General features: G+C 47.1%; 4 protein-coding genes across 7 annotated transcripts in view; 2 read left to right on the plus strand and 2 right to left on the minus strand.

Moving 5' to 3' along the window:
• The window catches only part of SLC2A6 (solute carrier family 2 member 6), a 24918-nt gene extending 9244 nt beyond the window's left edge, over positions 1-15674 (minus strand). The window contains exons 1-11 of one of the 4 annotated variants that reach the window (XR_005554246.1): positions 11925-12235; positions 10663-10791; positions 9298-9460; positions 8433-8639; positions 7511-7610; positions 7164-7375; positions 6004-6156; positions 5219-5327; positions 4500-4673; positions 4048-4193; positions 2849-3345 (exon numbers count right to left, since the gene is read on the minus strand). Coding sequence is in view for 3 of the 4 variants with exons in the window: in XM_039322975.1 (XP_039178909.1) it covers positions 3175-3345; positions 4048-4193; positions 4500-4673; positions 5219-5327; positions 6004-6156; positions 7164-7375; positions 7511-7610; positions 8433-8639; positions 9298-9460; positions 10663-10791; positions 11925-12124 (1764 nt within the window). In the remaining variant the exon portion in view is untranslated. The other 3 variants (XM_039322978.1, XM_039322977.1, XM_039322975.1) reach the window with 3 other exon arrangements.
• LOC120298852 lies at positions 12234-15134 on the plus strand. Its single transcript, XM_039322981.1, has 2 exons — positions 12234-12358; positions 13612-15134. Exon 2 carries the CDS (start codon positions 13612-13614, stop codon positions 14494-14496), a length of 885 nt encoding a protein of 294 aa, XP_039178915.1. The 5' UTR covers positions 12234-12358; the 3' UTR covers positions 14497-15134.
• A 114-nt stretch (positions 15675-15788) lies between the features above and the next one.
• On the plus strand, positions 15789-20849 carry RNF183 (ring finger protein 183). The gene is made up of 2 exons (XM_039322997.1): positions 15789-16420; positions 17622-20849. Exon 2 carries the CDS (start codon positions 17969-17971, stop codon positions 18614-18616), a length of 648 nt encoding a protein of 215 aa, XP_039178931.1. The 5' UTR covers positions 15789-16420; positions 17622-17968; the 3' UTR covers positions 18617-20849.
• A 192-nt stretch (positions 20850-21041) lies between these two features.
• On the minus strand, positions 21042-27901 carry PRPF4 (pre-mRNA processing factor 4). The gene is made up of 14 exons (XM_039322996.1): positions 27814-27901; positions 26927-27104; positions 26633-26819; positions 26424-26511; positions 26053-26132; positions 25688-25781; positions 25066-25160; positions 24781-24839; positions 24540-24663; positions 24083-24172; positions 23242-23364; positions 22988-23095; positions 22516-22634; positions 21042-21671 (listed from the first exon to the last, which is right to left on the minus strand). The coding sequence occupies exons 1-14, from the start codon at positions 27853-27855 to the stop codon at positions 21478-21480; spliced, it is 1581 nt and encodes a 526-aa protein (XP_039178930.1). The 5' UTR covers positions 27856-27901; the 3' UTR covers positions 21042-21477.
• Between the last annotated feature and the right edge of the window lie 60 nt (positions 27902-27961).

Genomic DNA, 27961 nt, shown 5'->3' on the forward strand with positions numbered 1-27961 from the left:
CGGACACTTCAGCTCCAAGTCCTTCTTGTGTACTTTGAAATGCTTCCAAAATTAATTCCAGGATGAAGGGACTTTTTTTAAAAACAAAAAACGACGCCCTGAATTTCTGCATCACCGTGAATCTTAATATGCTGCAGTTTTTAAGGATTTAAAAAAAGGGCTTTGCCTTCTCTTCTCCGACAGCTCCCAGCCCTGCTTAACATCTCAGGTCGAAGTGAAAGCAAGTCATCTGAAATCAAGAAAAATCTTCCCAGCATTCGGTTTTCCCAAGATTCGGTTTTCCGAAAAGATGGAAACCTTTGGGCTTGCGTCTCAAATTTTGGGCAGGAGAAATATCTTCGCTTCCACGGCTTTTAAAGAGCTCTGCCTCTTTCCCACTTCACAACTTGGACGATGAAACACAACAGAGGTGGGTACGTGCAGGGGAAGAATGAAATAAAGGATGTTTGAATCGGATGGCCAGGAACCATGTATCGCGGTGATGTCCAACCTTATAGGGGTGAGCATCGCAGCACGTCAAACGTCCGAAATTAAAAGTTGCGGTGAAAATACTCTGGAGATCAAAAAAAAAAATTAGCTGCTGGTGACCGCTTCCCTGCCATTTTGATTTCCAGCATAAATCCATCTTTGGAGAGTCGCAGAATCAGGAAAGAAAGGAAGCAAGTTTTGAAACCGGAGCAGGAGGGAAAATGAATTTTAGCTTCAATTGCTTTTTTTCCCCTTCTGATAAATGTGCACTGGGGATCTCTTTGCGCTCCAAATTTCGAAGTGAGTTGGGTGTCACTTTTTTACCGGTTCTTCAAACTTTTGCAAAGCATTTTTTTGTGTGACTGGAGAGCTGCGATTTCATATTGTTAGAAATTAGTCAGGTGTGTGCTTGGCTGTGACCGAAGATTTGTTTTCTTTGCAGTGTTTCTTATTTCCTTTTGGGATCTTCCTTATTTGAGGATTTTTTTAGCAACCGTTCCCGTATTTGGAATTTTCTATCAAAGGCTACTTCCTCTGAAGTGCCGAAAAAGAAAGGTTTTTTTTTGTAGCTGCGAGTCAGGCTGAGCCAACTCATTGCATTGTGAAAATGAACGGGAAATTCCCAGCCGCTGAAATTTTCTCAGTTTTTAGGGGGCACCAAAGAAAGACTGAATTTCTTACCTTCTTAGTAAAAGGGTAAATGGCTGTAAACCATTTCAAATTCTTTGTAATTGAAAAGCACAACACTTTGAAGGGAGGGTTTTTTTTGGGGAGGGAAAGGGCTTGGTACATTTTCCTATTGTTGGTTTTCCAATCTGGAAAAAAAAAGGGGGGGATTTATAGAGTTTTATCCGTTTTATTTATAGATACGTTGAGACTTTATTTGACCTTTTTTGTGATGTTCGTTTAGGCTTGTGATCTGTTGCTGCATGGAGATTCTGCTTCTTAAGCCACTGTTTTTTCTTCACCGGAAGAGAAAAAAATGGACTTATTTATTTGAGGAACAGAAAGGAAGTGTTAATTTAGACTGCAGTCTCTGCCTATTTTATTGACAAATTCAAATTTTCTTCCAAGTAGCATTACTCAGCTCCTGGATAGCATTATATGTAGCCCTCAGCAGCTGAGCCCCAAATTTACGTTGCTAAGTGATGCATTCGTTGATTGAGTTTTGCTCCGTTTTACGACTTTTCTTGCCAGGTGTTCAGCCAATCACTGCAGCTGTTAAGCTCGTCATGCGGCTGTTAAGTGAATCCAGCTCCCCCCCCCCCGCTTGACTTTGCTTGGCAGAAGGGATCACGTAACCTCGGGACTCTGCATAACCGTCATAAGTACGAGTCAGTTGCCAAGCGTCCGCATTTTGATCACGTGTCCACGGGGGGATCCTCCAGTGGTTGTAAGTGTGAAAAGTTGTAGATCAATTTTTTTTTCCAGTGCCATTGTTAACTCTGAATGGGCACTAAATGAAAAAGTGGAAAGTTACTACCTTTGCAAAAAAAAATGGCTCAGAAGCTGGTTTCGCACTTCAGGGTAATCTTGGTTTGATTCTGTTTTAAGCTGGGCACATCCAGCTGTTGGAACTCAGCCAAATGGTGCTTATTCCACTCACCAGAGTTTAACTCACTATGGCTTAGTAGCCCAATGGCGAGATTTTGGGTTCTGCGCCAGTTTTATCTCATTTAGACAAGTAGCTTCTTTCCTCTTATTTTATGAATTCTATCAGCAGCTCAAGTGGCTTTATGGTTTTTTTTTCCCTGTGCGGTCTAAAAAGATAAAATGCTGGTCTGTAGGAAATATATATATATATTGAAGAGAGTGCATTCTTCTTAGACAATCTCTCTTTAACTGCCGTTTTATAAAACTGAATCTTGATGGGATTTCTTTTGTGGATGCAGTGAATAAAGATGGCTCTACCTCTGGGAACGGGGTGTGTGGTTTTAATGCCTCTTTTATAGCAATTGTGTGCATGCAAAGAGGTCTCCGACGTGTTTTTACTGAAATCGGAGCAATTAAAGCCCAATTTTGGCTGTCCTTCAAAAAAGAAAGGACTAAAACCTTTGCTACTTTTAAAAAACAATGTTTTGTTAACCTTTGCTATAGAGTCCCCTTACGAGTGTTAACTTCATTTCTATTCCTCTAACAGCATTAAAAAAAATCGACTTCTAAGTTTCTAGCCCTCTTTGTTAAAGGGGAAAATTTGGGGGAGGGGGGAAGGATCTAGGCATGTATGAGGGGATGCTTGAAAGCACTTGAATAGATTCCTTCAAACGGCTCCGTAGAGTCTAACTCCCCAACTGGGAACCATTCCTTTCTTTTGGGACAGGTCTTAAGAATATGATCTTATTATTATTTTTTATTTTTTTTAAAACAAAAAACAACCAACCTGGTCTTCTCAAGGCGCATGCTTCATGTTTACGCAGCACTATCATTAAATCGCGATTATCAGCCGTTCTTAACCACGGTCGAAGCGTTTCCTCACGGCCGCTGGGGAAGGGATCGATGAGATTCGGATCCAGAACGTCCCCGTTTTGCTTTGGATCCCGACGAGATTGAACGTGTCAGTTCGTCGCTCCCGGCTTCGTTTCGGAGCCCTTCGAAGGATTCAAAGGAGGGAGAGAGAAGACGAGAACCGGCTTGGATAGCGACGGGCTGAGGTCCGCCGGACGGGGCTGCTTTCAGCATCCAGACTGGAGGTGGGCCGAGGGGGGCTCAGCTGTGGTGCCTGAAGGATTCCAGGAAGGATTTACGCCCCGTGCGGAAGTACGACTCGATCCGTTCCAAGGATTTTCCTTTGGTTTCTGGGAGGAGGTAGGTGAAAACGAGGTTGATGACGCAGATGGCACTGAAGAAAAAAAAGGGAACCTCCAGGCCATATTTTTCCTAGAAAATAGAACAAATTCGTTGTTAACGTGATCAGGTAGGAAAAGTAGAAAAGTACTGATGGGGGGGGGGGAACAACAAACATTAAACCAAAACGAGACAAACTCCATTATGGCTTAATTGCTCGGTGGTGCTCTCTGAGCTGTGTGGTTTTCTTGCAGACGTTTCATGACCCAACTAGGGAACATCATCAATGCTAGAAGGGAGTGGGATTTGTGGAGAGGAGGAGGACTGGGGGATCCTTGGTGCTCTCTGAGCTCGGTGGTTTTCCTGGAGATGTTTCATGACCCAACTAGGTAACATCATCAGTGTTAATAAGTGTAACTTGCTTCCTGTTTACATACAGTAGCTCTGAGCTTGGTGCTTTTCTTGCAGACATTTCATGACCCAAATAGGTAACATCATCAGTGCCAATGAGTGCTCCCTGTTTACATACAGTAGCTCTGAGCTGGGTAACAAGAAACCAACAAGCTCAGAGAGCACCAAATATTCTGCCGTTCAATTCTGAGCTACAAATATTGTCTTCGATCGCCTGTTTTCATTTCCCAGATTAGTCTACTCCCTGGGCATTTCACAGTGGTCTCTTTTCCAAGTATACTGTAAAGCAGACCCACTTATAACAGAGTTGTGCACCCCCCCCCCACAGAGGAAAGGAGTAGATGATTAAACCTACAGATAGATACACCTTCACCAGGTTCTTACCGTAACCAACAGAAAGGCTTTGGTCAAGGCGAAGGCAGTCAACCAACTCACAAGTACACAGAGCCCGGAGACCACTCCTCGTGCCTTCAGGGGAAGGACCTCTGCCATCAACAACCACGTAATGGGACCCCAACCCATGGCATAGCCTGGAAGAAGAACCATTGAATCATTAGAAGCAAAGGGAAAACTAAGGTGGTCCTTGACTTAAAATGATTTGTTTGAAGCTTTGGACCTCATCTCCTATCAGATCCACATAGCAAAAGCTATAAATTTGGGGACTGATTGTCCTAAAACCTTATCTAGGCCAAGACTGAGCATATTTTCCTGGGAAACGTCTCTCTAAAGTCTTCTGCAGCTGATTTGTCTCCTGGCCACCTCCCACAACCCTCCAGAGAAGTGCCAGAGATTTGATCTGGAGTCCAAAAGTTGGTCCTCAACACTTCTTGACCTACCTATGATGAAGAACATGGTGGCCACCAATGGGATCGCGGTGAGACCCACCATGGAGGGGTCGCCGAGGCCCCCGTGGGTCCCATTCGCTGCCATTGCTGACGAATTGTGGAGAAGTTGAGGGATGAGGCGGATGTAGACGCCCAACGTGAGAGTTGAGGCGAGCATCAGGCAAGCTACGGTCGTGGCAACAAAAGAGACGGAAACACATCTTGAAGCCGACGCGACAATCCCACTTGCGGCATGGTTATTCCTGAATTATCCACCCTCGCCTCGCTCACACAGGCAGTCCTCAACTTATAACCATTTGCTTAGGGACTCCTTCACGTTACGTTGAAAAAAACCGTGATTCGCAAACAATCCTCGCTGTTACAACGGCTGGAGGATTCCCCACAGTCACGTGATCAAAATTTGGGTGCATTGATGACGGTCGCAGCGTCGGGGATGGGTATGTGTGTGTATCACACGATCCCCCTTTGCCAGCTTCCAACAAAGCCAGATTTGCTTAACGACCATGTGATCTGCAGTGATTTGCTTAGTGACTGTGTCGTAAAATTGGGCCCTCAGCTCTGAACGTGCTTAGCAATGAAAATTGTGGTCGTTAAGTCAAGAGTTGCCTGTATATAGGCAGATGTGTGTCCACCTCTCTCTCTCTCTCTCTCTCTCTCTCTCTCTCTCTCTCTCTCTGTGTGTGTAAAAGGAAGGACTACAAAACCCATACCAGAGACATAGAGAAGAACCTTCCGCCCAGCTTTATCCATTGAGAAAGCCGCAACCAGCACCGAGGCTAAACGAACGCCGCCCACAATAACGGCATCATACTCCGGGGCCTGCGAAGTCAAAATAATTGCTGTGAGCTGTTGATCAAATTGGTGGATTCTTTCAGTCATTTGTGATATGATTTTTTTTTATTATTATTTATGAGTCTTTCTCCTTTCTTTGCATCTGACTTGAGGGATACAGAAAAACCCTCTAAAACCACCTGCTCATTTTAACGGCTGCCATTGTGTTTACAGGGGGAAAAAAATGACAATAAAGGTGATCTTATCTCTATTTGGGAAATATGAAGAAGACTTTATTTATGCAAGTTTTGATCTTTTTTTTTTTTTAAAGAAAGATATAGAGGTATCCTTCAGTTGGAAAGCGCGCCTCTGTAAATCTGAATAAAAAGAGGGGGAAAAATAAGAAAGGATGTGGCAGAGAGATCGAGATGAGGAAGAGACGGGATTTGAGGAAGCGGCGTTCAAATATTAAGGAAAAATGGAATTTTTTTTTGCGTTTTGGGGTCAATCTTGAATACGGAATGAGAAACGGCCACACCTTGTTTTAGATAGAAAAAGATAATGGATCATGGATGCTCCAATCTTGGCAACTTTTAACAACTATGGACTTTAATTCCCAGAATTCCTAGCCAATCATGCTGGCTAGGGAATTCTGGGAGCTGAGGTCCATAAGTCTTAAAATTGCCAAGGTCGTGGAGGCCTCCTGCTCTGCAGGTTGACTTACCAGGATCACCTCCGTGCTGTCAAATATCAGCTGCAGGTAAACCAGGATTGGGGTAACCCCTGAAAGCTGCTGTAGGAACCTCATCAGCAAAGTAATTACAATAGGCTTGAAGATGTGAGGTTTGCGGATTTCTGCCCAAGTAACGGCTTGGCTCTGGAGAAAAAAAAATGGAGGAGAATATTCGGAGCTCGGGGTTGGCATCTGGGCTATTTTATTATTATTAATTTTTTGGGCAGACGTTTCATTACCCAACTAGGTAGCATCATCAGTGCTAGAAGGGAAAGGAGGCTTGCAAAGGGGAGGAGGACTGTGGGGTCCTGGGTGCTCTCTGAGCTTGGTGGTTTTCTTGGGGACGTTTCCTGACCCAGCTAGGTAACAGCATCAGTGCTAGAAAAGAATCCACTGCAGCGCTACTACACAGTACACCTGACCTAATCAAATACACTAAAATTGAAATATCCAGAACCGTGGACCCCATCAGCCTCTGCCTTACCCCCTATGATCAATTTGATGGACAAAACCTAGCACTGATGATGTTACCTAGCTGGGTCACAAAACGTCTGCAAGGAAACCACCAAGCTCAGAGAGCACTGAGAACCCCACAGCTAATAGGGTCTGAATAAGTGCAGGTTGTACCATCTCTGGGGCTTTTACACTCTCCTTATCTTTGTGGTGTGGTGCACCTTGGTGTACCAGGGTTGCCAGACATATGAACACAGAAGGACAATCTTGGCACAAGAAAAGCGAGCACTCCGCAAAGCCAGAGCTGCAAATGCTGAAGTAACAGTGTCTACAGTATGTGGCAGAACATTCCGTGCTAACATCGGTCTTATTAGCCACCTACGGACACATCGTTGATGGCCCATAACCCACAAGATGTCAAGGTCTTCATCGAAATCGATGGACGAACAACACACAACACATCTTTGAGGTAGGGAGGACAAAGGGGCTTTGCACACTTTTATCTGCCAGCAAATAACCAACGAGGACCCCACAAAGACAAAATGGCCAGTCTGCACCACTTCCCACTCCACTGGGAAGTTCTAAAACCCACGGAGACACTTCTAGAAACCTTTTCGAGAGCAGGAGGAAACAAATCAAGGTCTCCACTTCCATATGTGTGTTAACCCCCTGCCCTCTTCTCTTGAACATGGACCTGCCTGTTCCTGAACGCTGGCTTTGATCTGCTCGTATTCCCACCAATAATCCACATCTTGGCCTCTCAGCCACCGGAGAGCACACAGCGCCTCGTCTTCCTTCCCCTTGGAAATCAGGAAACGGGGCGAGTCGGGCATGAAGATGAGGAGAGACATCATGAGAAGGACAGGGACTTCTCCAGCAACCGCCAGCCAACGCCAGGGCACCAGGAGACCTGTGGGGAGGAGGAGGAGAAGAAGACAAAACTAAGGGAGACCAGCGGCTTCCTCTGTTAGCTCCACCAGGGAGAGCAGTCCATGCATTCAACTTCACAGGAAACGGCCGGTGGAAACGGTGGCTTAATACCTGCCTAAAGCGTAAAGGAAGAGGGCGCCCAAAACAGCCATGATTTGAGGACAGGAGCCCAACGCCCCGCGGATTCCTGGGTGGGAGATCTCGGAAATGTAGACCTGGAGAAGGCGAAAAGATGAAAAAGGTAAGTGGGATCCAAGGCTGTGGGAACCAAGGCCTCTAGAAGCCAGAGCTTGTACTCACTGCCTTTCTGCAGTTGGGTAGGAAAAAGCCAATATTTACAGAAGGATAGAAAGGGGGAAATCCTGGGAAGGAAGGAAGGAAGGAAGGAAGGAAGGAAGGAAGGAAGGAAGGAAGGAAGGAAGGAAGGAAGGGAGGGAGGGAGGGAGGGAGGGAGGGAAGGAGGGAGGATGAAGAGAAGGGAAGGGAGGGGAGGGGAAAGAGGAGAGGAGAAGGATGGAGATGAGAACGAAGGAAGGAAGGAAGGAAGGAAGGAAGGAAGGAAGGAAGGAAGGAAGGAGGATGAAGAGAAGGGAAGGGAGGGGAAAGAGGAGAGAAGGATGGAGATGAGAAGGAAGGAAGGAAGGAAGGAAGGAAGGAAGGAAGGAAGGAAGGAAGGAAGGAAGGAAGGAAGGAAGGAAGGAAGGAAGATCAGAAGGCAGGCAGGAAGAAAGGATACAAGCAAGTCAGTTGCAAGCATGAACTGATACTATCCCCAAACTGACACACTTCTGCAGCTGCACCTGAAGGCCCCAAGAACAGCTCTTCGACCCATGGGATGAACTTAGGCAGCCCTCAGAGGAACCTTAGAGAGAACCCATCATGAGAACATCCACCTGCTTGGTCGCCAAAGGATGACCTATGGTCCATCAAGAGTAGCCCTCTGGAATAACCCCTAAGAAGTTCCTCAAAAGTCAGGAACCTCGATAACCTGACTCTCAAGATCTCCAGCAGAAGGACCCATGGGAGATCACACTCACCGGGATGGCCGCTGAGGTCACTCCTCCCGCAAAGCCTGTGAGAAGCCTTCCGACCAGGAGCATCCAGACCTCCTGGGCGCTGGCCATGAAGAAGTACCCAATGGCAGAAGGGATGGCGGAGAACATGATGCTCAGCTTGCGCCCCAGGCGGTCGTTGAAGTACATGGTGCACAGCCCGCCTGCGGCTACTCCTAAGGTGAAGATGGACTAGAAGACGAAAGAGAGGAGGCAGGTCAACAAAGAAGGCCACACAATCACAACCAGGCTGGCCCAGTGCTTAGAAGGCAGCACGGCAGGCAAACTCTGCCCGCTGCCAGCAGTTCGATCCTGATCAGCTCAAGGTTGACTCAGCCTTCCCTCCTTCCGTGGTGGGTAAAATGAGAACCCAGATTGTTGGGGGTCACGATACTGGCTCTGTAAACCGCTTAGAGAGGGCTGTGAAGCGTCGTAAAGCGGTATATAAGTCTGAGTGCTATCCCTATAACAACAGTTACAGGTAATCCTCAACTTATAATCGCACTGTTCAAATTTAGGACAGGCCTCGCCAGAGCGACTTACAACCCGTTTTTTGGAGTTGCGACAGCCACACAAACGCCCCACAGTCGTGTGAGCAAATTTGGGGCACTTGGTAACCCATTCACCATTGGCAGACTCCCAGGTCCACAATTTGCAGTGTCTTTTTTTTTTTTTTACAAATTAGTCATATGTACTTCCAGTTTCCAGCAAAGAACTTTTTTTTTGGGGGGGGGGGGAATGGATTTCCTTAACTACCACCACGAGCGCTTAACAACTGCTTAAGGTCTGTTGTTAAAAAAGGGGGGGAGGGGGTCACTACGAATCCAGTCGCTCGATTTACCCCGCTTACCCCAAACCAGGAAGCGGTAGCCCTGGTTAGTTGCAAGTTAGGAACCGGAGATTTCACCAAAGCTGGTATGACGGGTGACGTGTAGACTAACGCAAAGCCAAAACTGAAATTCCCCAACACAGCAGCGAAGCAGGCAAGGAGGAGACGCTGATTCCTGAGTGTCCTGGAGGAAAGAGAGAAGGAAGAAGAGGAACCAAAGTGAGATCCATCGCAACGGCTGAAGGGAAGCTGTGAACCGGAGAGAGAGAGAGAGAGAGAGATGGGTGTCTTTAAAGCTAGAATGTAGAATAACAGAACTAGAAGGGACCTTGGAGGTCTTCTAGTCCACCCCTTGCTTAAACAGGAGATCCTATACAATTTCAGACAAAGGGCTGTCCAGTCTCTTCTTAAAACCTTCCAGTGTTGGAGCACCCACAACTTGCTCCATTGATTAATTGTTCTCACTGTCGGGAAATTCCTCCTTAGTTCCAGGTTGCTTCTCTCCTTGATTGGTTTCCATCCATTTTTTTCTTGTCCTGCCTTCTGGTGCTTTGGACAATAGCTTGACTCCCTCTTCTTTGGGGCAGCCCCTAAGATACTGGAAGACTGCTATCCTGTCCCTCCTCGTCCTTCTCTTCATTAAACTAGTCATACCCAATTCCAGCAACCGTTCCTTGTATGTTTTAGCCTCCAGTCCCCTAATCATTTTTGTTGCTCTTCTCTGCGCTCTTTCTAGAGTCTCAGCATGATTTTATATCTCTCCTTGATAAGTTTCCATTTGTTACTTCTTCTCCTGCCCTCAGGTGCCTCGGAAGAATAAGCTGACTCCCTCTTCTCTGGGGCAGCCTCTCAAATATTCCAGGGCATGTGCAGATTTCTTTTCCTTCTGCAAAAGCCAGCTCAAGGCAGGCGACAGGCAAGCCGAGTGAAAGGATGTAAAAAAAAAGTGCCAGTAATTTTATGGGCTGGGGTAGAAAAAGAGAAGTGGAGAAAGACAGTGCTATAATCTGAGACAGAAGTGAGAAAATATGGATGACTTAAAAACGACTCAAGATCTGAGATCCACTTTTCCTGCCAAGGTACAGAAGGGGCTGGCCAATGCCTTGGTTGCCTCGTTTGCAACTTCCCACTCTATCTACATAATCCACTCCTGCTTTCCCCTATGTTTAATTGAATCAAATCCCAATGATTTCCATAACAGGTTGGAGAAAAACCACAAAAGAGTGAGAACAGCCAGTTCCAGATCAGTGGGTGTAGCTCCTATTCTATTGGCAATGAGGACTAGCACCTTGAGGGAAAGTGAAGATAGCATGTCAAAACAACGGTCCCCGCTGGCAGAATCCAGGCAGGCTCAGGAATATCAAGAAAAAAAATGGAGAGGGTTACCGGTAATATTCCTTTTCCACGCGCCGAGGGTCCTTCTCTCTCAGCGACCCGTAGTCTTCCAAGGGCTCCTTGCCCAGCAGCGTCGTCGTGTCGCTGGCCTCCAGGGTGGCTGAAGGTGTGGGTTGCCCCCTGTGAGAAGAGAAACGCAGGGAGAAGATGGGCACCCGGGGCTTGTCCTCCGACGGGCAGCCAAGAGAGCTCTGGAGCTGAAAAGTGAGAGGACGGAGAAAGGGAAGGAAAGGAGGAAAGACCGGAATGCACCAGCTGTGGGCAGGAAAATCACGGGCGAAAAGAGGAAGCCACAGAGAGTGAAGAAACCGGCTGTGGGGCAAGATAAAGGAGGGTGAAAGCGAAACAGAGGGGAAGGAGAGAGGGGGAGAGAGAGACAGAAAGAAAGAGAAAGAGAGAGAAGAGAGAAAGAGGCCAAGAAAGAGAGAGAAAAGAGAGAAAGAGGCCAAGAAAGAGGAGAGAGAGAGAGATGATAGAAACAGATGGAGATATTGATAGATGACAGATAGGGAGGGAGGGAGAGATTGGCTAGAAGATATGGATGGATAGATATAAATACGATAGATAGATAGATAGATAGATAGATAGATAGATAGATAGATAGATAGATATAGATAAGTAGGTAGGTAGGTAGATGATAGATAGATATATTGTAGATAGAGATATAGAGATAAGAGATAGATAGATAGATAGATAGATAGATAGATAGATAGATAGATAAGTAGGTAGGTAGGTAGGTAGGTAGGTAGGTAGGTAGATATACTGTAGATAGAGATATAGAGATAAGAGATAGGTAGGTAGGTAGACAGATAGACACATTGTGAGCGATAGGCTCTTGTATTTAACACCGTGCGCTCACTGCCAGTGGCAACCGATCCTGGTGGAAATGAGAACAACTATGCAGCTTTGATATCTGGACCTAGAGACAGGTCAGAAATTTAGGCTAGCTGAGAAAACACGCTGGAAAAAAAAAAAACACTTAGAAACCCAATTCTATGCCATCTAAATGGATGTATCTGTGACGTCACCAGGAAGTGATTGCATGACAAGCATTATTCAGCCCAAACCAGAAGATGTGAACGTTAAGGGATGATTTTTTAAAAATTTAATTGATATTCTGTTTTTTTTTAATTTTTATAAACAATTCAAGATGGCACAATGCTCCTTCCTCCCATTTTCCCTGCAAACACAACCCTGTGAGGTGGGTTGGGCTGAGGCCTAAGACACCCATGCCTAAGGCAGCTAAAACTTACCATCTCCTGGCGATTGGCGCAAAGTCACCCAGCCAGCTTTCATGGCTAAGATGGGACTCAAATTCATGGCCCCTTTGCTTGTAGCCCTGTACCTTAATTACTAAACCAAATTGGCTTTCATTGCAATATTTCCCCACAACGACAATCCCTTGGGCTGAGAGAGAGACGGACTGGTTCCAAGTCAACCAGCTGGCTTTCATGCCTAAGGCAGGCCTGGCCTGATGCCTTAACCTCCGCAACCTATGGTAGCTACTTCACTTGCAAGTACAGAAGGAGGAGAAAAGGTTTTGCTAGTTGCGCAACCACGAAAATATTTACCTAGATGCAGGCGAGAGGTCCATGGGAAAGCTTGCCAGAAAGAGGTCGAAGCAAGATTGAACTCTCAAACAAGTTTATAAAAGCAACCAGCTTGCAACAGAAAGATTTGCTACTTGGTAAGAAAAACTCAGGAGTTAACTTTCCTCCTTCATTGCCTCGGGAGAGTGGCTGCAAGGAAGGGTGAGGTAGTCCCACCCCTGGGGGATTGATGGAGGGAGCTGGGGCCAATGGATTTATTTTATTTGGTGCTAATGGTGTGTTTCCCCCCCCCCCTTCCTCCAGGGAGGATTCAGGGACAGGCTACCCAATAAGATCCCATTCTTAGAGGTTAAAAACCTAGCAAAAAATTAGGCAGCTTCAATGGTTTTTTAAAAGCTCCGTGCGGGGGGGGGGGGGCAGAGAGAGAGAGAGAGAGAGAGAGAGAGACCTGAGTGAAGACTTCACAATGCACAGTACTGTGGTTTATACCTATCTATTTAACCTATAAGTGAGGACCTGAGTGAAGACTTCAGGGTGCACAGTACCCTAGCTGCCTGTCTATCTATTCCACACCAGAGGACCTGACTGAAGACTTCGCCCAGCCCATATGAGGAGGTTGCTAGTTTACTGAAGCTAAGGGAGCCTGGATTGAGGGCTTTAGGAAGGGGGATCCAGCAGGATTTCTTCCTAGGGTGTATTGCATTTGGGGAGGGGGTGTGGTCCTAGTAAGCAATGTGGATGAAAAAAAAAAATCCACCTCATGCCTGCTCAGAAGTAAAGGCAGAGGAGTCTGTCGGATTTAAGCAGGGGTCAAAATGTTACAGACTCTCAAAGCACCTAGCCTGCCATAAAACTATGAATTTTAAAAGAAGGGAGAAGCAGGAAGTCAGCTGGAGCAAAGTTGAGCACCGGAGTAAATTTTCCAGTTCTCCTCCTTTGGGCTTAATTTAAGGCCATGTTATTGTTTTCACCCTTGGCCTCTAAAGAGGAACATTTGATGTTTTTTCAACAAAACAATCTTTACTCAGAAAGTATGGGTGGCTTTTAAAATAAAAATAAATAAACATCGCCAAATCATTTTTGGCTTTCCAACAGCTGAGAACAGCTGGACATGCCCGTGCCCAAACTTTGACTTTTCGTATAAAGTATGGAATTGCATCCTGCAAGCAGAAAGCTAGCTGATCAGGGAACGGTTCTAGACTAGCCCGTTCCTTGAAAGCTTAGTTACCTACGTGCAAGCAGCTTTCTGAAAGAGTTTGGCGGGGTGTAATCAGCAGTGAGAGACTGCGTCTCCATTCAGGATGCAACCATTTCAAGGATCTCACCCTGCTTTTGTTTTTAAACTGATGGTTGTTGCCTTGTTGTTGTTTCCCTTCCTCTGCGTTAAAAGATGGAGAGATGCAGGAGAGACGAAGGGATGATGAAAGTTATATGGACAACGAACGTTCCAGAACTTTGTTGTGGAGCTAGGAAGCACACTGAGGACCAGAGAGATGAGAAGTCTGGGCAGTCTGGATGTTCGGAAGCGCCAGCCTGGCAGCCTCAGGAATCTGATTGTCTCCCTTCCATCTTCCTGGCAACTTTCCTGGCCCTCGTCTTTGTCTCCGTGTCAGTGGTCCTGCTTTGTCATGAGAATGTCCACCTTCCTTTGAGGGACCTCAAGGACTTGAGTCCCCAGAGTGTTCATCTGCCCAAGGAAGTTGTCCAATCTCTTCATCTTTTCTTCCCAAACCAGCTGGAATCCACCTGGAGGACATTCCTGCGATATGTTGGCAACCCTCTGAGGAAGTCTCATTTAGAGGATCCTTGGATCCTGGTTGGAATTGGCCCTGGAGATGCAAGCCGGACCCTTCTCTGCTTCACGAAGATGACGCTGTCCTTACTGACTCAGCAAAAACCCCTAAGTGTCGAGTTTCTGGACTCACCCAGCCCTTGGCTTCCTCCGATGGGTTCTTCTGAAAACAGGACCTGGGTGATCACCAGCGTCAAGGTTCTTCGGGGAGAGAAGAGTCTCCTGAGTGGATTGGTGGTGTCCTTGCAAAGTCTCCGGAATGGAAAAGGGGAAGCCACCAAGAAGACATTTGCCCTCGTGGGGAAGGGCGTGGAGCAGATCTGGGAGAAGTTCCTGCTGCAAAGATCGATCCCTTCGCTGATCTCTGGAGTTTTGAGCTTGAATCCCGAAAGGAGACCAGATGAGATGATGGTTGACCAGGAGAACTTTCTTGTTCTCTTCATCACCTTTGAGCAGTATTTGGAAAGTGGGTTGGTTTGCTAAAGGAGGCTCATGTTCTATGTGCTGTCCTTTCCTTCCACAGAGAGCTTTCTTCTAATTAATTGGGGACAGGTAGAATGAAAGGCCTACCCTAACGGGGAACCAAGAAGGTAGAATGTCAGGCAAACCTGTCTGGGAAGTGGGAAAATTGCTATGATTTATGAAGGGACAGGGGTGAAGAACAGTGTTCAGGCTAGGGAAGTGAAGACCTGCAAGTAGGAACCCAGATTTTCTGTGGACCCGAGCATTTATTAGCACCCATGAAATAAAGATGGAAGAGTGGACCTTACAGGTTTCTTTGTCGTGAAGATCTGCCCAAGAGAATGACCCTAGAGCAGTGTTTCTTCCACTTTGGCCCCCTTACAATGGTATGGACTTCAACTCCCAGAATTCCCCGGCCATAAAGAACAAAAAGAATTGATTTGTCCAGCTTTTCCCAAGTGTTGCAATCCGGACCGCGAATAAAAGTCCTGCAATCTTGCTTGTAAACTGATGATTGGACACACGTTCTGCTACACCTGTACTTAAAAGCTACCTTATTAAAGCCTGAACTATCTGCCGAGCCAGGGTGTGGGAATTGTCCAGGGTGTATGTTTACATTTTAGCAAAGTCCCCAGACCTTCCAGTAAAGATATCTCGCATTTTAAAATGTTGAGTGTCTTCTTTGTTGCTCTCAACCCAGGCACTGCTGACACGGGTTAAGGTTGGGGAAAGGGTGTGGGATGGTATGTGAGAATGACCTTTAGCGAGGGGAGAAAGAACAGCAGACCAAGCCATGGTTAGATAAGAGGCAGCTGAGCCCAGAGAAGGGAAAGGCAGGTGGGTGGGAAACCTGTCACAAGACCTACTTTCAAATTTGCAAGGTTCTTTTAATGTCACCTTACCGTAACATTTAGAGCCAGTACTTCTGGTGGTCCCTCTCGTTTGGACTACCTTGCTAGGTTGACAGGTGAGGAATTCTAGCCCAGCTGCTCTCGTTTCCGGGGGAAATGAAATGGGGGAGAAACCCTACGTTCTGGGGATCAACGCCCCTTCCTTCAAAAAGGGCTCTCAGCTACACAAACCTTCGGCCAATGAAACCGCCGAAGGGACAAGAAACCTGGCAAACAGGAGATGGCCCAAATCAGCTCAAGTTTTGTTTGCTACCTGGGCCCAGAGCCCAGCGTTTCTGACACCTTAGTTCTGGCCGCAGGTTGGGGAGAGAGAAAGAGAGAGGGAGGGGGGGAGAGAGAGGGAGGGAGGGAGGGAGGGAGACAGACAGAGGAGAGAGAGAGAGAGAGAGAGAAAAGAAAGAAAGAAAGAAAGAAAGAAAGAAAGAAAGAAAGAAAGAAAGAAAGAAAGAAAGAAAGAAAGAAAGAAAAAGAGGCTGCCAGAAATATTTGGAGCACCATTTGTTCTCTGCCTGAAATGCAAATGGGGCTAAGCCAGAATTTATAAACCGACAGAACAGGTTGCCCTTCTCGCTGGCTCGGCCGAGTGGACGTCAGGTTGATCAGAAGGAAGGAGGCTTCTGCAGAGCAACGTTTTTTCCAAAGGGGGGGGGGGAAACCTCTGTTCATCCCTGTAGAGGACACCACCAGCAGCTCCAAGCTGTGACCAAGGTCTCCATCTCCATAGCAGCCTCCAAGAAGCCCTGCTGTCTTCGGTTGTCTCCTTGGCTTCTGGTGATAAACAACAGCTGCCTCCCCGTCTTCCAGTGCTGAAAAACCCAGCCTTGGGCAAGCCCTGGGGGAGCCGCCGGTAGACAAGGACCTTGGCGTGAAGGAGGTGGTGTGTGTGTGTGGGGGGGGGGGGGAAGGATCTTTTTCCTCTCCTCCACGGATGGAGGCCCTGCCTCTCTTTGTGCAACCTGGAGAAGTTCTCCCCGGGACCCCCCCCAAATCTAGACCGACGGAGATGCAAGAATGAAGAGGATGCAATTGGCAAGGTGGGCTGGATATTTGCGGGGGGGGGAAGGGGCTGGATTTGTGTGAAATGAGCTGGGAGGAAGGTGCCCTCCCCCCAGGATTAAAAACTGTGGTTAGAACGAGGCAGGGGTTCTGGAGATCAACTGCAGTTAGGCCGTTTTGAATCTTCAGCAAGAAATTGTTTTAGGAAGGCTGTTTACAGCAGAGATCTTGCTGACTCCATTACACTATTTGGTGATGGAAATCCAGTAAGGAGGTGGCTTGCGAGAGAAGGCAGGGAGTGTAACTCAGCGTGAATGCCTTTGCTGTGCTCAACAAAAGTTCTGGGTTCAAGCCTTAAAAAGATCTGGAATTCTGCTGGCCATGTATAAATGATGGCCAGCAGGTTTCTAAATTATATATAATTAGACAAGACTGGCCTGTTTTGAAAGCTGCTTCCAATGTTCTCTGATGTTTAATGGTGAAGAATTTAAGAGCGGCTTGGAGACTCGGAGCAACTAATCTTTGAAAATCAACAAGTCTTGTCTTGGGTGGATAATTATTCGTAGACACGGGGTCCTTTTTCGGATGCCTGCATGGTGTAAAGGGTGCTTGTGATGGGCTTGGGGTGGTAGAAGGAGGCTGTGCGTTCGGCACACTGGACTGCAACCGAGTGAAGAAGCAATTGAGTAGAAAAGGAGAAACTTACAGTCCCCCACAGTTAAGGACTGAAACTTCTGTTGTAAAGCAATGTGGTTGTTAAAATTGAGTTGCACCGGGTTTTGCAACGTTTTGGCCACGGTTGTGAAGGAACTCACCGCAGTCACTAAGCGAGTTGGGCGGTTCTTAAGCGAATCACGTGAAGTGATGCCATGACTGCTGCAACCGTCATGTGAGAACTATTTGTAAGTCACTTCAAGCCAAGGACCACTTGCCTAAGTTCCTGAGTAGACCAAGGACATCCATTTAATGCCTGTGTCATGAGGGCTAGAAACTTAAAAAAAAAACCCAAAGTGCACCTTTGCCACAAGCTCATTTCCACCTCCTCCCTCATTTCTGTGGTCATATCTTTGACTCTCCGTCCCCGGGGACAGCGGCTTGCCGTATCCTGTAACGCATTACGTCCTTATAGAGCACTGTATAAATAGCAGCTGGGTAATTCAAGCATCCCGTGAGATTTCACACATGCCTAGCCTTCTTATTCTAACTTCTCCCTTTATTTTTTTTTTTTTTTGGCTCCAGCGATGGATTTTGAGCGCTTTAAGAAAAGGGGGCTTCAGTCTGTCCAGCAATCCCACCGCATACTCCAGGATGCCATGAAAATGATCCACCGTGCTTCTGCTGGCTCTTTCGAGCCTCTGAGGGTAATTTTAAGAAACATCAGACTGTCAAAGAGAGACCAGCCAAACTAGAGGAGGCGTCAAGCCGGGAATTAGTCTGGAATCCTTACATGGGGACAAGAAGGCAAAGTCTGATCCCTCTCGGATGCTGTTGAGCCTTATCTAATCCGGTCCAGTTGCATACCTCCAGTCCAGGAAGCTTCCTGCGAATCGGGCGTGAGCAATAAAGTCCCGAATTGAACTCTCCACATGTGGAGCAGGTCTGTCGCGCTGGACACGGCCCCTTCTGACTTTTCATGCAAAATAGGCATGGCCAAAAATGTTGACCAGGAGCCAAGCTTGGTCTCCGAATGCGCAGTCTGCTGGAACGCTTACGATAACATTTTCCGGACCCCGAAACTCCTTCGATGCGGCCATTCCTTTTGCATTGAATGCCTGGCGCACCTCAGCCTGATCTCCACCACACGGAGCCAGCTGCCTTGCCCTCTCTGCCGCTGCCTGACCATGTTGCCGGCCAACCAGCAGGTGACCGAACTGCCCACCGACATCACCATCCTGCACAAGTTGGGCCTGGAGCCCAACCACATCATCCTGGAAGGACGGCAACTGTGTCTGAAGGAGCAGCGGAAGACCAGGTATTTTCTCCGGCAACCCAGGGTCTACACCCTAGACCTGGGCATGGACCCCGAAATCGGCACCCAGACTTACCCTGAGAGCCCCCAACCGGCGACTGTGGCCAGCACCCCCACTGCTCCTCGGCGTTCCCTTTTCCGAGAATGCATCCGGAACCCGCATCTTCGGATCTTCACGTACTTGATGGTCATTATCTTAAGCGTGACTTTGCTACTCATCTTCTCCGTCTTCTGGACAAAAAACTTTTTCCCAGGTTTGGGGTGAGGGAAAAGCAACAGCTTGAAACTTGCTTTTGGTTTCCTGGGGGGGGGGGGTTCCCGCAGGGCCTGGGAACGGAGGAAGCTGGGAAGTATTTTGGGAAGGTGGATCCAATCTTTTCCTAAAGTGAATTTGGGGATTAAGAAGGGAGGAGTATGACCACTGTGAGGGTTTTTTTGCCTACGTCCAATGCCTTCGCCATAAGCAGCAAGTTCTCCTCGACAGAGAACAGACTCCAGAATGTGTGAATGGCGCAGTTCCTACCATGCACCATCCAATCCAGAAATCTTAAAAGAGTTTGCCACTACCCTACCTTACCCTGGTTGGGGAAAAAACCGCCAATAAAACAGATTTTTAAGATCAAGAAGGGGGAGGAGACCACCTGCCTCCTGAAGCTGTAGGTGCTCCAACATCAGGGGTTTTCAAAAAGAGATTATCTGAAATGGTATTGGGTTTCCTGCCTGAGTAGGGGGTAGGACTAGAAGACCTCCAAGGTCCCTTCCAATTCTTATAATATTCTGTTAACGGTGCTTAATGGAAAGTCAAGTTAAGTTTGTCTTTGCACTCAAGATGCAGCGTTTGTAAATGCAAAAGTGTGCATATGTGTTGGTAGAGGACAGGAAGACCTGGATGAATGTTGTCCATGGGGTCGCGATGGGTCGGACACGACTTCGCAATTAACAACAACAATGTGCATATGTGTATGCGTGTGTGTGAGAGACAATCAGAGAATCAATCATATAAAGAAACATTTGTGTGTGTTTTCTCCCCCCCCCCTTCATCTGCTGGGCTGGTTCGTATCATTTATTTATCAAATGCCGCCTGTGTACCTAGCAGATGCATCCATCCATCTTTGTAAAATTGTTTTGAGCAGAGTTAAGAGGGTTTTTTGTTTTGTTTTTCGGATTTTGTATTTTGCAGTATAGCCTGTTCTGGAAACCTGGCCTGTTTGATGTCTGATTTGAGTGATGTGGGCTAATTCAGGTCAAAGCTGCCACTGAGTTAAAACCAATGGGGTGAAATTAATTTTACTGAGGAGGGTGAGTGTGGCAGGAAGAAATCCATCTTTGGCTCCCAACAGGGAGTTTTATCCTAAAGTTATTTTTTCTGAACTGAGACAGGGAAAAGAAGGATCTGACTGAAAATTATTTAATTAGGAGCTCCAACGTTCCCCCCCCCCAAGCTGTGTAGCCTAAATCCATTAAGTCCCTGCGTATGAGTGCACAAGGAAGCAGAGAGCAGCAAGCAGGGAAAAGTCACATAAACTACTCAAAAGTCATTTGAAGCCTTTTGATGCTTGGTTTCCGTTAGGCACAGAGCAAATAATACTTAAAAAAAATTAGATTGCCTAGGGCAAAGAGGTAGGCCAGGGTTGAAAAAGAGGCTGAATTCAGACAAAAGGATGTTGGCTTAATCTGTTCCTTTGTTATCCAGCTAGTATTTTCTGCAACAGGAGGAAAGTGCTGGAAGAAAAATCTCTATTTTTTTTTTTTTTTAAACAACAAAAGAGGTGTTTAAACAACACTGGTGTTTTCAAGGTCTATTTGATGGGCCAACGGATATTTGCTTCCAGGGTATATTTGCTATTTGGCTCCTGGTTGAAATTTTTGGCCAAGGCTCTGAGTAAACATTTATATTTGTATATTTGCTACCAAGAATAACACAACATTTGCAGTGGGGGATAGTAGAGGGGTAGTCTAATTTAGCAGAAAAACCACCTGGGGGGGGGGGGAAAGTCCCGCGCTGGTAAAATACATCAGGAACCAACGTTGTGGTCCACGTTTTGTTTGAGCAATAAAGAGTTTCAGCTGCTGGTTTGATTGCCAGGCTGTGGGCCCTTCAGAGGGTGGGTGTGTTACTTAAGAGGAGGCTGGACTGAGCCTAGGAAACGCCAGCTGCCGACCTGCCTACATCAGACCCTAAGCAACAGCAACAATAAATAGTAGTACATACAGGATAAGTGACGGCTGCGGTTTGGAATACAAAGAGTGTTTGGTTTGCTTATCGCCAAGGAGAGTCTTGCTGAGCTGTCAAGAGAGAGAGTCAAAGCAAATCAGGGACGGCAACAGCCTTTGCTCAAGAAATGGTGAAAAAGAGGAGTGGGCCAAATCCCCCTTCTTGGTTTGGATGTTGAGGGAGTGATTGTCCCTCAGCCCTGACGTCAGGAAGGGAAGCAGGTGATGGAAGTGCCAAAAAGGGAAGGAAAAAGAAAGAGAGGGGAGGGGAGGAGAGGAAGGCTAGGGAAGGGAAGGAGAAGGGAAGAGAAAGGAGAGGAGAAAGGAAAGGAGAAAGGAGAGGACAGGAAAGGGACAGAAGGAAGGAACTGCTGGTCCTTATGGTCATCAAACAAGTTAGCTGTAAGTTGAGGACTACCAGAACAAGTCATCCGGCACTAAGTTAAAAAGACAAACTGCAGACAAGGGAACCGGTGGAGGCTTTGAAACAGAAGCAGCCATTTTGCTTTAATTTACTGTTGTTGTTGTTTTTTAAAAAAGTCTCTGCCCAACAAAAGACCCTATTCCCAAACAGAGGTCCAAAGACCCCCTATTTGAGGGGACCTTCCAGAAGTGTGTGTGTGTGTGTGTGTGTCCAGGGATCAGCAAAAGCAGGGGAGCCAACCTTTAACAGCCAGGATGAAAAGTGTGTGGGGTTTTTTTCCCCCCACAATGGAGAGAATCTGGAGCCCACCGGAGAGGGAAGGAGGAGTATAAAAAAAATAGATTCTCAAACGGGCGTTTCCTTGAACGCCACTAGCACAGGAGGAGGAAGAGGATGGTCTGCGGACTCCGCACACCACTTGTGATTGGATCTCCCCGACATAAAACAATCCGGGTCACCCCGGGGAGGTGAGGAGGTAAATACCCGGCTTATTCTGCCATCCATAGCTTGAAGGTCCGGTCGTAGGAGCAAGTAGCGATCAGCTGCCCGTCCAAGGAAATGTCCAGACCCATGACTTTGCCCTCGTGTCCGGCCAACGTCTTCAAGGGGTTCCAGCCAGGGTGGGTCCACACCTTGGCCGTGTTGTCGTAGGCCCCGGTCAACAAGAAGTTGCCGTGATTCGCTGGAAGGACGGAAGCACAAAGAAAAGTGATCCGGAAGGGGTTGGGGAGAGCAACTGATCTTGGAAAACACATTGCAGGCAGCGAAAAACAGGAATGGGGAAGAAGGGGAGGGAAGGAGGGGGAGGGAGGGGAAACTTAACGGAGGGAAGGTGGTTCTTATTTTTTTTTAACTTGTATCCCATCTTTATATTATTTTTATAAATCTCCAGGTGGAGAACATATTCACAGCTTCCTCCCATTTTCCCCACCTCTTGTGAGGTGGGCTGGGCTGAGAGAGGGGACTGGCTCAAAGTCAGCCAGCTGGCTTTCATGCCTAAGACTGGACTAGAATTCTCTGTCTCCCACAGACTGGCCCAAAGTCACCTAGCTGGCTTTCATGGCTAAGGTGAGACTGGAACTCACTGCCTCCTGGTGATTGGTCCAAAGTCACCCAGCTGGCTTTTATGTCTGAGGCAGGACTAGGATTCCCATTTCCTTGTTTCTCGTCCGAAATGTTAAGCACGGCGTGGAAGTGGGTCTCCAGAAGGGATCTGCCCTTCTGCTGGGAGTTTTTTTTTTTTTTCCAACTTGAAGCTTAACCTATATTTCCAAGTGGTCCCCTCACCAACTCTTAACCAAGTCTGATGTGAGGCTGCTTAGTTTTCCTTCAGATCGGGCAAAATGAGCTGGGCCATGCCTCTAGGGACGAACTAAGTTGACTTAGAAGAACAAGGGAAGCTGCTCCATTGCCCTCAAATCTTAGTCCCATTTGCCGGGCCCTCAGCAGTTCCCAAAAGTTGATGCTTTGAGTTTTAGAGTCCAGATGTTAGACTCCTGCTGCAGGACCGTGGTGGGGAGACTTACGTTCATATTTCACCCCGGTGATCAAATTCTGATGGGCGGGGATGGTGTAAATGCACCTCCTCTGGCGAAGGTCCCAAACTTTGCAAGTGTTGTCTCCACTGCCGGTAGCGATGTGGTACCTACGAGTGGGGGAGGAGGAGGAGGAGAAAGAGTGAAACGGGGCCTTACACTTAGTAGCAAGGGCAACAGCCCACAGACTTATATACCGCTTCGCAGTGCTTTACAGCCCTCTCTAAGCGGTTTAGAGTCAGCCTCTTTGCCCCCAACAATCTGGGTCCTCATTTTACCGACCTCGGAAGGAGGGAAGGCTGACTCAACCTTGAGCCGGTCAGGATCGAACTCCTGACAGTGGGCAGAGTTTGCCTGCAGTACCGCCTTCTAACCACTGCGCCACCAGGGCTCTTCAAGCAGGCGGAGAGGAAGGAACATATAATCCATATAATCCATGCCAAGATGACAGCCTGGCTCTTACCCATTAGGGGAAAAGCTGACCCCGTAGATCTCTTTGAGATGTCCTTCCAGGAACATGATGCAGCGGCCGGTGCGCAGGTCCCAGACGCGGCCAAATGCATCGAGGCCGCTGGAACAAACCCAAAATACGTCAGATAAATACAGGGAGTGCGCGGCTTAACATCCGTTCTGGCCTTAGGAAGCCGCTCAGCTTAGCCTGGGAAGGTCATTGAGTACCCCATTCGGCCAACGAACGCACAGAGGCTGAAGGCTTACCCAGTGCCAGCTAGGGAGCCATCACCATGGAAGGCGATATCGTAGACCCCTTTGCTGTGCCCCTCCTGGTGGAGGATCTCCTCCTGAGCTTCCAGGTCCCACAAACGCCAAGAGTGGTCGTAGCTACACAGGAGAAATAAGGAAGATTAATTCGGCAGATCTTGCAGAGGTCCAGCAAATATTTCCTCCATGGTATATAAGTAAGTCAGGTCAGGTCAGGTCTGTCTTCTGTCTATCTCTAGCTGTTTGTCTGTTGTCTGTCTGTCTGTCTAGCTGTCTATCTATCTATCTATCTATCTATCTATCTATCTATCTATCTATCTATTATCTATCTATCTATCTATCTATCTATCTATCTATCTATCTATCTATCTATCTATCTATCTCTAGCTGTCTGCCTGCCTGCCTGGCTACCTATGTCTGTGTGTCTGTCTGTCTACCCACCCACCCACCCATTTAGATCTGAGCCACGGGGGCGCAGAGATTAGAACGCAGCCTTGCAGGCTAACCCTGCCCACAGCCAGGAGTTTGATCGTGACTGGCTCAAGTTTGTCTCAGTCTTCCATCCTTGCGAGGTGGGCAAAATAAGGATCCAAGTTGTTGGGGGCAATAGGCTGGCTCTATAAACCGCTTAGAGAAGGCTGCAAAGCACTATGAAGCTGTATATAAGTGCTAAGTCCTCTAGTACGATTTAAGGAAGAATTATAGATACCGGCTTTCCTCAACTGGTGCCCTGGGACCACCAATCCCAGAATCCTTGGCCAGCTAGGGAGTGCCCGACAATTTCAATCCTTCCCCCCCCCCACCGCCATTTAGCAGAGGTAGAGAGAGACCTTCTTACCACGTGGTGCCCAAAAACCTCCCAGAGGGATGCCAACTGACCCGAGCCACTCTGACCGTGTGCCCTTCTATGTCAGCCACTGGTTCGTCGCTGAAAGAAATCAAGATTGCCCCATTAAAGCTAAAATGACACCATGAAGGGGCAGAAGAAAACAGGGAAGGGGAGGGCAGCGCCACATGCTCAGAGGTCACCGTAAAGGTGGATTTTTACTATTTTCTTGCAGACATTTCATAACCCAAGTAGGTAACAGCATCAGTGTGTAGGGGGAGGGGGAGGAGGACTGTGGGGTCTTTGGTGCTCTCTGAGCTGGGTTGTTTTCTTGCAGACATTTCATGACTCAACTAGGTAACATCATCAGTGCTAGAAGGAAGTAGAGTGTCGGAGGACAATTAAAAAAAAATAAAAATAAATACGGAGGCTTTATTGGAAATAGCAAAGGAGAAAGGTCTGCACAAACCTTTCTAGACTCCAGAGCTTGACCGAGCCGTCAGCTGCGCAGGACGCCAGATTGACATCCTTCTTGTCCAATGAGATGGTTGCCTTGGGATGGAAGACGATGGCGCCAACATTGGTATTATGCCCTTAGGAGAGGCGAGAAAGCTGCCAGTTCAAATCACGGTACCCCAAGGTTTGTTTGCCCGGTCTGAACCGGGTTGTGTTTGCGGTTATGGTTTCAGGGGAGGGGAGAGACGCCGTACCTCTCAAAGTGAGGACAAGCTTGCAATCTGGCACTGACCATATCTTGCACAGGCCGCTCCTGGGAGGCAGAAGAAAAGGAGATCACAAGGAAAAGACTAGGACCCTTCACTGCTGTAAATTATTCATGCTCAATATATAATAAAAATGCAGATGATTAACGGGTTATATCACTTGCAGGCTTAGGCCGATGCTATAAACGTCAGGTTTTAAACTGGGTGCCCCCTTCAACCATTCTTCCCCCCCTTGCCTGAGGTGACCCCAGAAAGACAACGAACCCTTCTTACCAACAGGCCGTGGCCAAGAATTTGGAGTTGGAACTGAAGTGACAAAAGGAAATCGGACGGTCATCCCCAATTTGGCTGCAGAAGTTATTCAGAGACTGGAAACGAAACCATACCGTAAGAATTAAGCAGCCAGTTCTTTCAAAAGAATTATTAATATAGACTGCTAGTCTATAATATGCCGTATGCTAAATAATAAATAATAAATCTTTTCAAAGGATTTAAGAGGAGAGAGGCAGAGGGAGAGGGAGAGAGAGAGAGAGAGAGAGAGAGAGGGAGAGGGAGAGAGAGGATGTAAAAAGAAAAGGCAGAAAGAGTAGGAAAAAGAACATTCATTCCCAAATGCTTCACATTACATCCTCAAAACCATTTACCAAAGGACTTGGAAGGCATAAAGTTTTACTTTTTTTTTCTTGATTTACAATCACCATAGAGCCCGACATTTCTGTTGCTAAGTGAGGCGTTTCTGACGTGAGTTTTGCTTAATAGGGCTAGTAAATGTGTTTCTTTTCCCAGCCCAAAAAAGGCCACTGATTAAATATGCAACATTTAGCATGCAAAGCAGACCTAGTGAAGCAAAGCTTCTATCTTTTGGTAGGGAGGGGACTTATTTTAAGCTACCCACCCTCAAAGATTTGTGAAGCTCTTGTTTCTGGGATGTCCGTGTGGCTTCGGGCACCTCCTTAAACAAACGGGCTTCGTCCAGTCGCTTCACTGCTCTGCGCAAAGAGAAAGAGAAATGTGTTACATGTAAAAGAGAATATTTGTAGCTCAGGGCTGAATTTACTAGCACAACTTACTTTGTGCTCTCCGAGTTGTGTGTGTGGGGAGGAGGTGATGGTGGAGGAGGAGGAGGAGGAGGAGAACTGTGGGGTTGTTGCTCTCTGAGTTGAATTGTTTTCTTGCAGATGTTTCATTACCTAGCTAGGTAACACCATCAGTGTTAGAAGAGAGTGGAGTTTGCTCTCTCCCTTTCACTAATAGTCTTACCGTGGAAGAGAGTAGTTTGCAATCCAGAGTCTGGCTGTCTTCAAGGTGGTTGGCCCTTCGTGGTACCAAGTCTGCTGATACTAAGAAAGACAAATTACAAAAGAAGTGAAAGACAAATTACCCACACTTTTTTGCAGAAGTGGAGTGATGCACAATATATTTTCCAGAGAGGATTCTTAGGTATTTCCACCCTCAGTGGAAAATCATTTCCACGGTCAACTTTAATTTGGCCTCTAGCTCAGCTGATTTATGCACAGATCAAAACTCTCGTTTCAAAGGGATTGTTCTTGTATATAAGCATTTGGCATAATGGAAGGGCAGTACAAGAGGAGACAAAGAACACAAAAAGAGCAGCCATATAACATACTCACCTCCTCTTTGGACTTCTTCGATTTTTCATCATCCTTCTTGGTTTTTTTCAAGGCATCCGGACCAACCACCGAGAGAATGTTACGCAGTCTGACAAGAAGGAAAGGCCGAATGTGTAAAATGCTCTTTTATTTACGAAAGACAAGGAGGGTCAGTTCAATATAAATAAAATTAAATAAATAAATAAATAAATTTAAATATCGATTCTCACCGCTCCCTCCTTTCAGCTGGCCCTTCTCCAAAGAGCGTTATGGGTTCTCCGAGCGCCCGTAAGCAGGCCTTGACCTCGGAGTCATCGGTGGAAACGTTGATTTGCCTGGCCCGTTTCCGGCGCTCAAATTCGGCCAGAACCTCTGCTTGACGCTCGCTGATATGGTCTTCCAGGTCAAAAACTTCGCCTAGCCCATAGGATAAATGCAGTAAAGGTCAGATCTGCCAGGCACAGGAGAGAGGAAAAAAAAACCCCAAACTTTGTTGCTTTCCTGGGCACTGGGCATCTTCTTACCGGTGGAGATGTTGATATTGCCCGCCTCAATGGCTGTTTTGACGGCTTCTTTGCCCATCATTGCCGACTCGCCCTTCAGGATCCGCTCGCGCTCTTTCTCCTCCAGGCTCCCATAGAAAATAGGGCCCTTCTTAGCAGGAGGGGCGTCTCCATCGTCGGAAGCCTTCGTTTTTGTCCCCTGCAAAGAAAACCAAGGTGTTCATGATCCAGAATGGCCACAGAGCAAATCCAAAGAGGGTGATGGGAATTTTAGTCCAACATTCCAGCATCTTGATGGTAGACTCCATGTTCCCCCCTTGCTCTCTGCTCTCCACCCATCCAACTTTTTAAGTCTTTATTATCATATGTATCATTTATTCTTTTTAGTATTTATTCTTGGTGTGTGTGTGTGTGTGTGTGTGTGTGTGTGTGTGTGTGTGTGTTTTAAAAACACCTGGATTTGACCATCCCTATGCAATATGGACAACACTGCACCTAATTCACACTGGCCATTATAGATGCACAATCACCCTCTACAAACCATCGCAAAATACTACACACACAAACACACACACACACACACACGTACATATATATTTGTATATATAATAAAAACATTATTATTAAAAAAATTCTTAGCAGCCTCCTGCTTGTCATGATCCACGAGGGTGGCTGGGGATAAGAGTAGGGGGGGGGTGTATTCACCCCGCCATTGGAAACACGCCTTTATCCAGCCTGGGCCCGAATGGCCCTGGCTGTGGTCAATGGGCATTGTAGTCCAACGTTTGAAAAGCACCGGCTGGAGCGAAGGGGAGAGTATTTGTTTTATTTTTATTTTTTTATTATTTGTTCCCAGCGCAAAGCCAAACAGACCCAGCCCAGCCCAGCCGTCCCCGACTTTGACCCACCGCGGAGACCCGCAACGAAGCCATAGCGCCCCTGGCAGCCATTCTGGCCGGATGGGAAGCTTCCTACGAGCACTTCCGGAGCGATGACATTTGGCCCCGCCTCTCTCTTCCAACCGGCCAATGGGCTCTAGGCGACCGCGGGCCTCTG

Source organism: Crotalus tigris, unplaced genomic scaffold (genome assembly GCF_016545835.1).
Source record: "Crotalus tigris isolate CLP2741 ecotype Arizona unplaced genomic scaffold, ASM1654583v1 scf7180000024153.1733885, whole genome shotgun sequence".
Classification (NCBI taxonomy): Eukaryota; Metazoa; Chordata; class Lepidosauria; order Squamata; family Viperidae; genus Crotalus; species Crotalus tigris.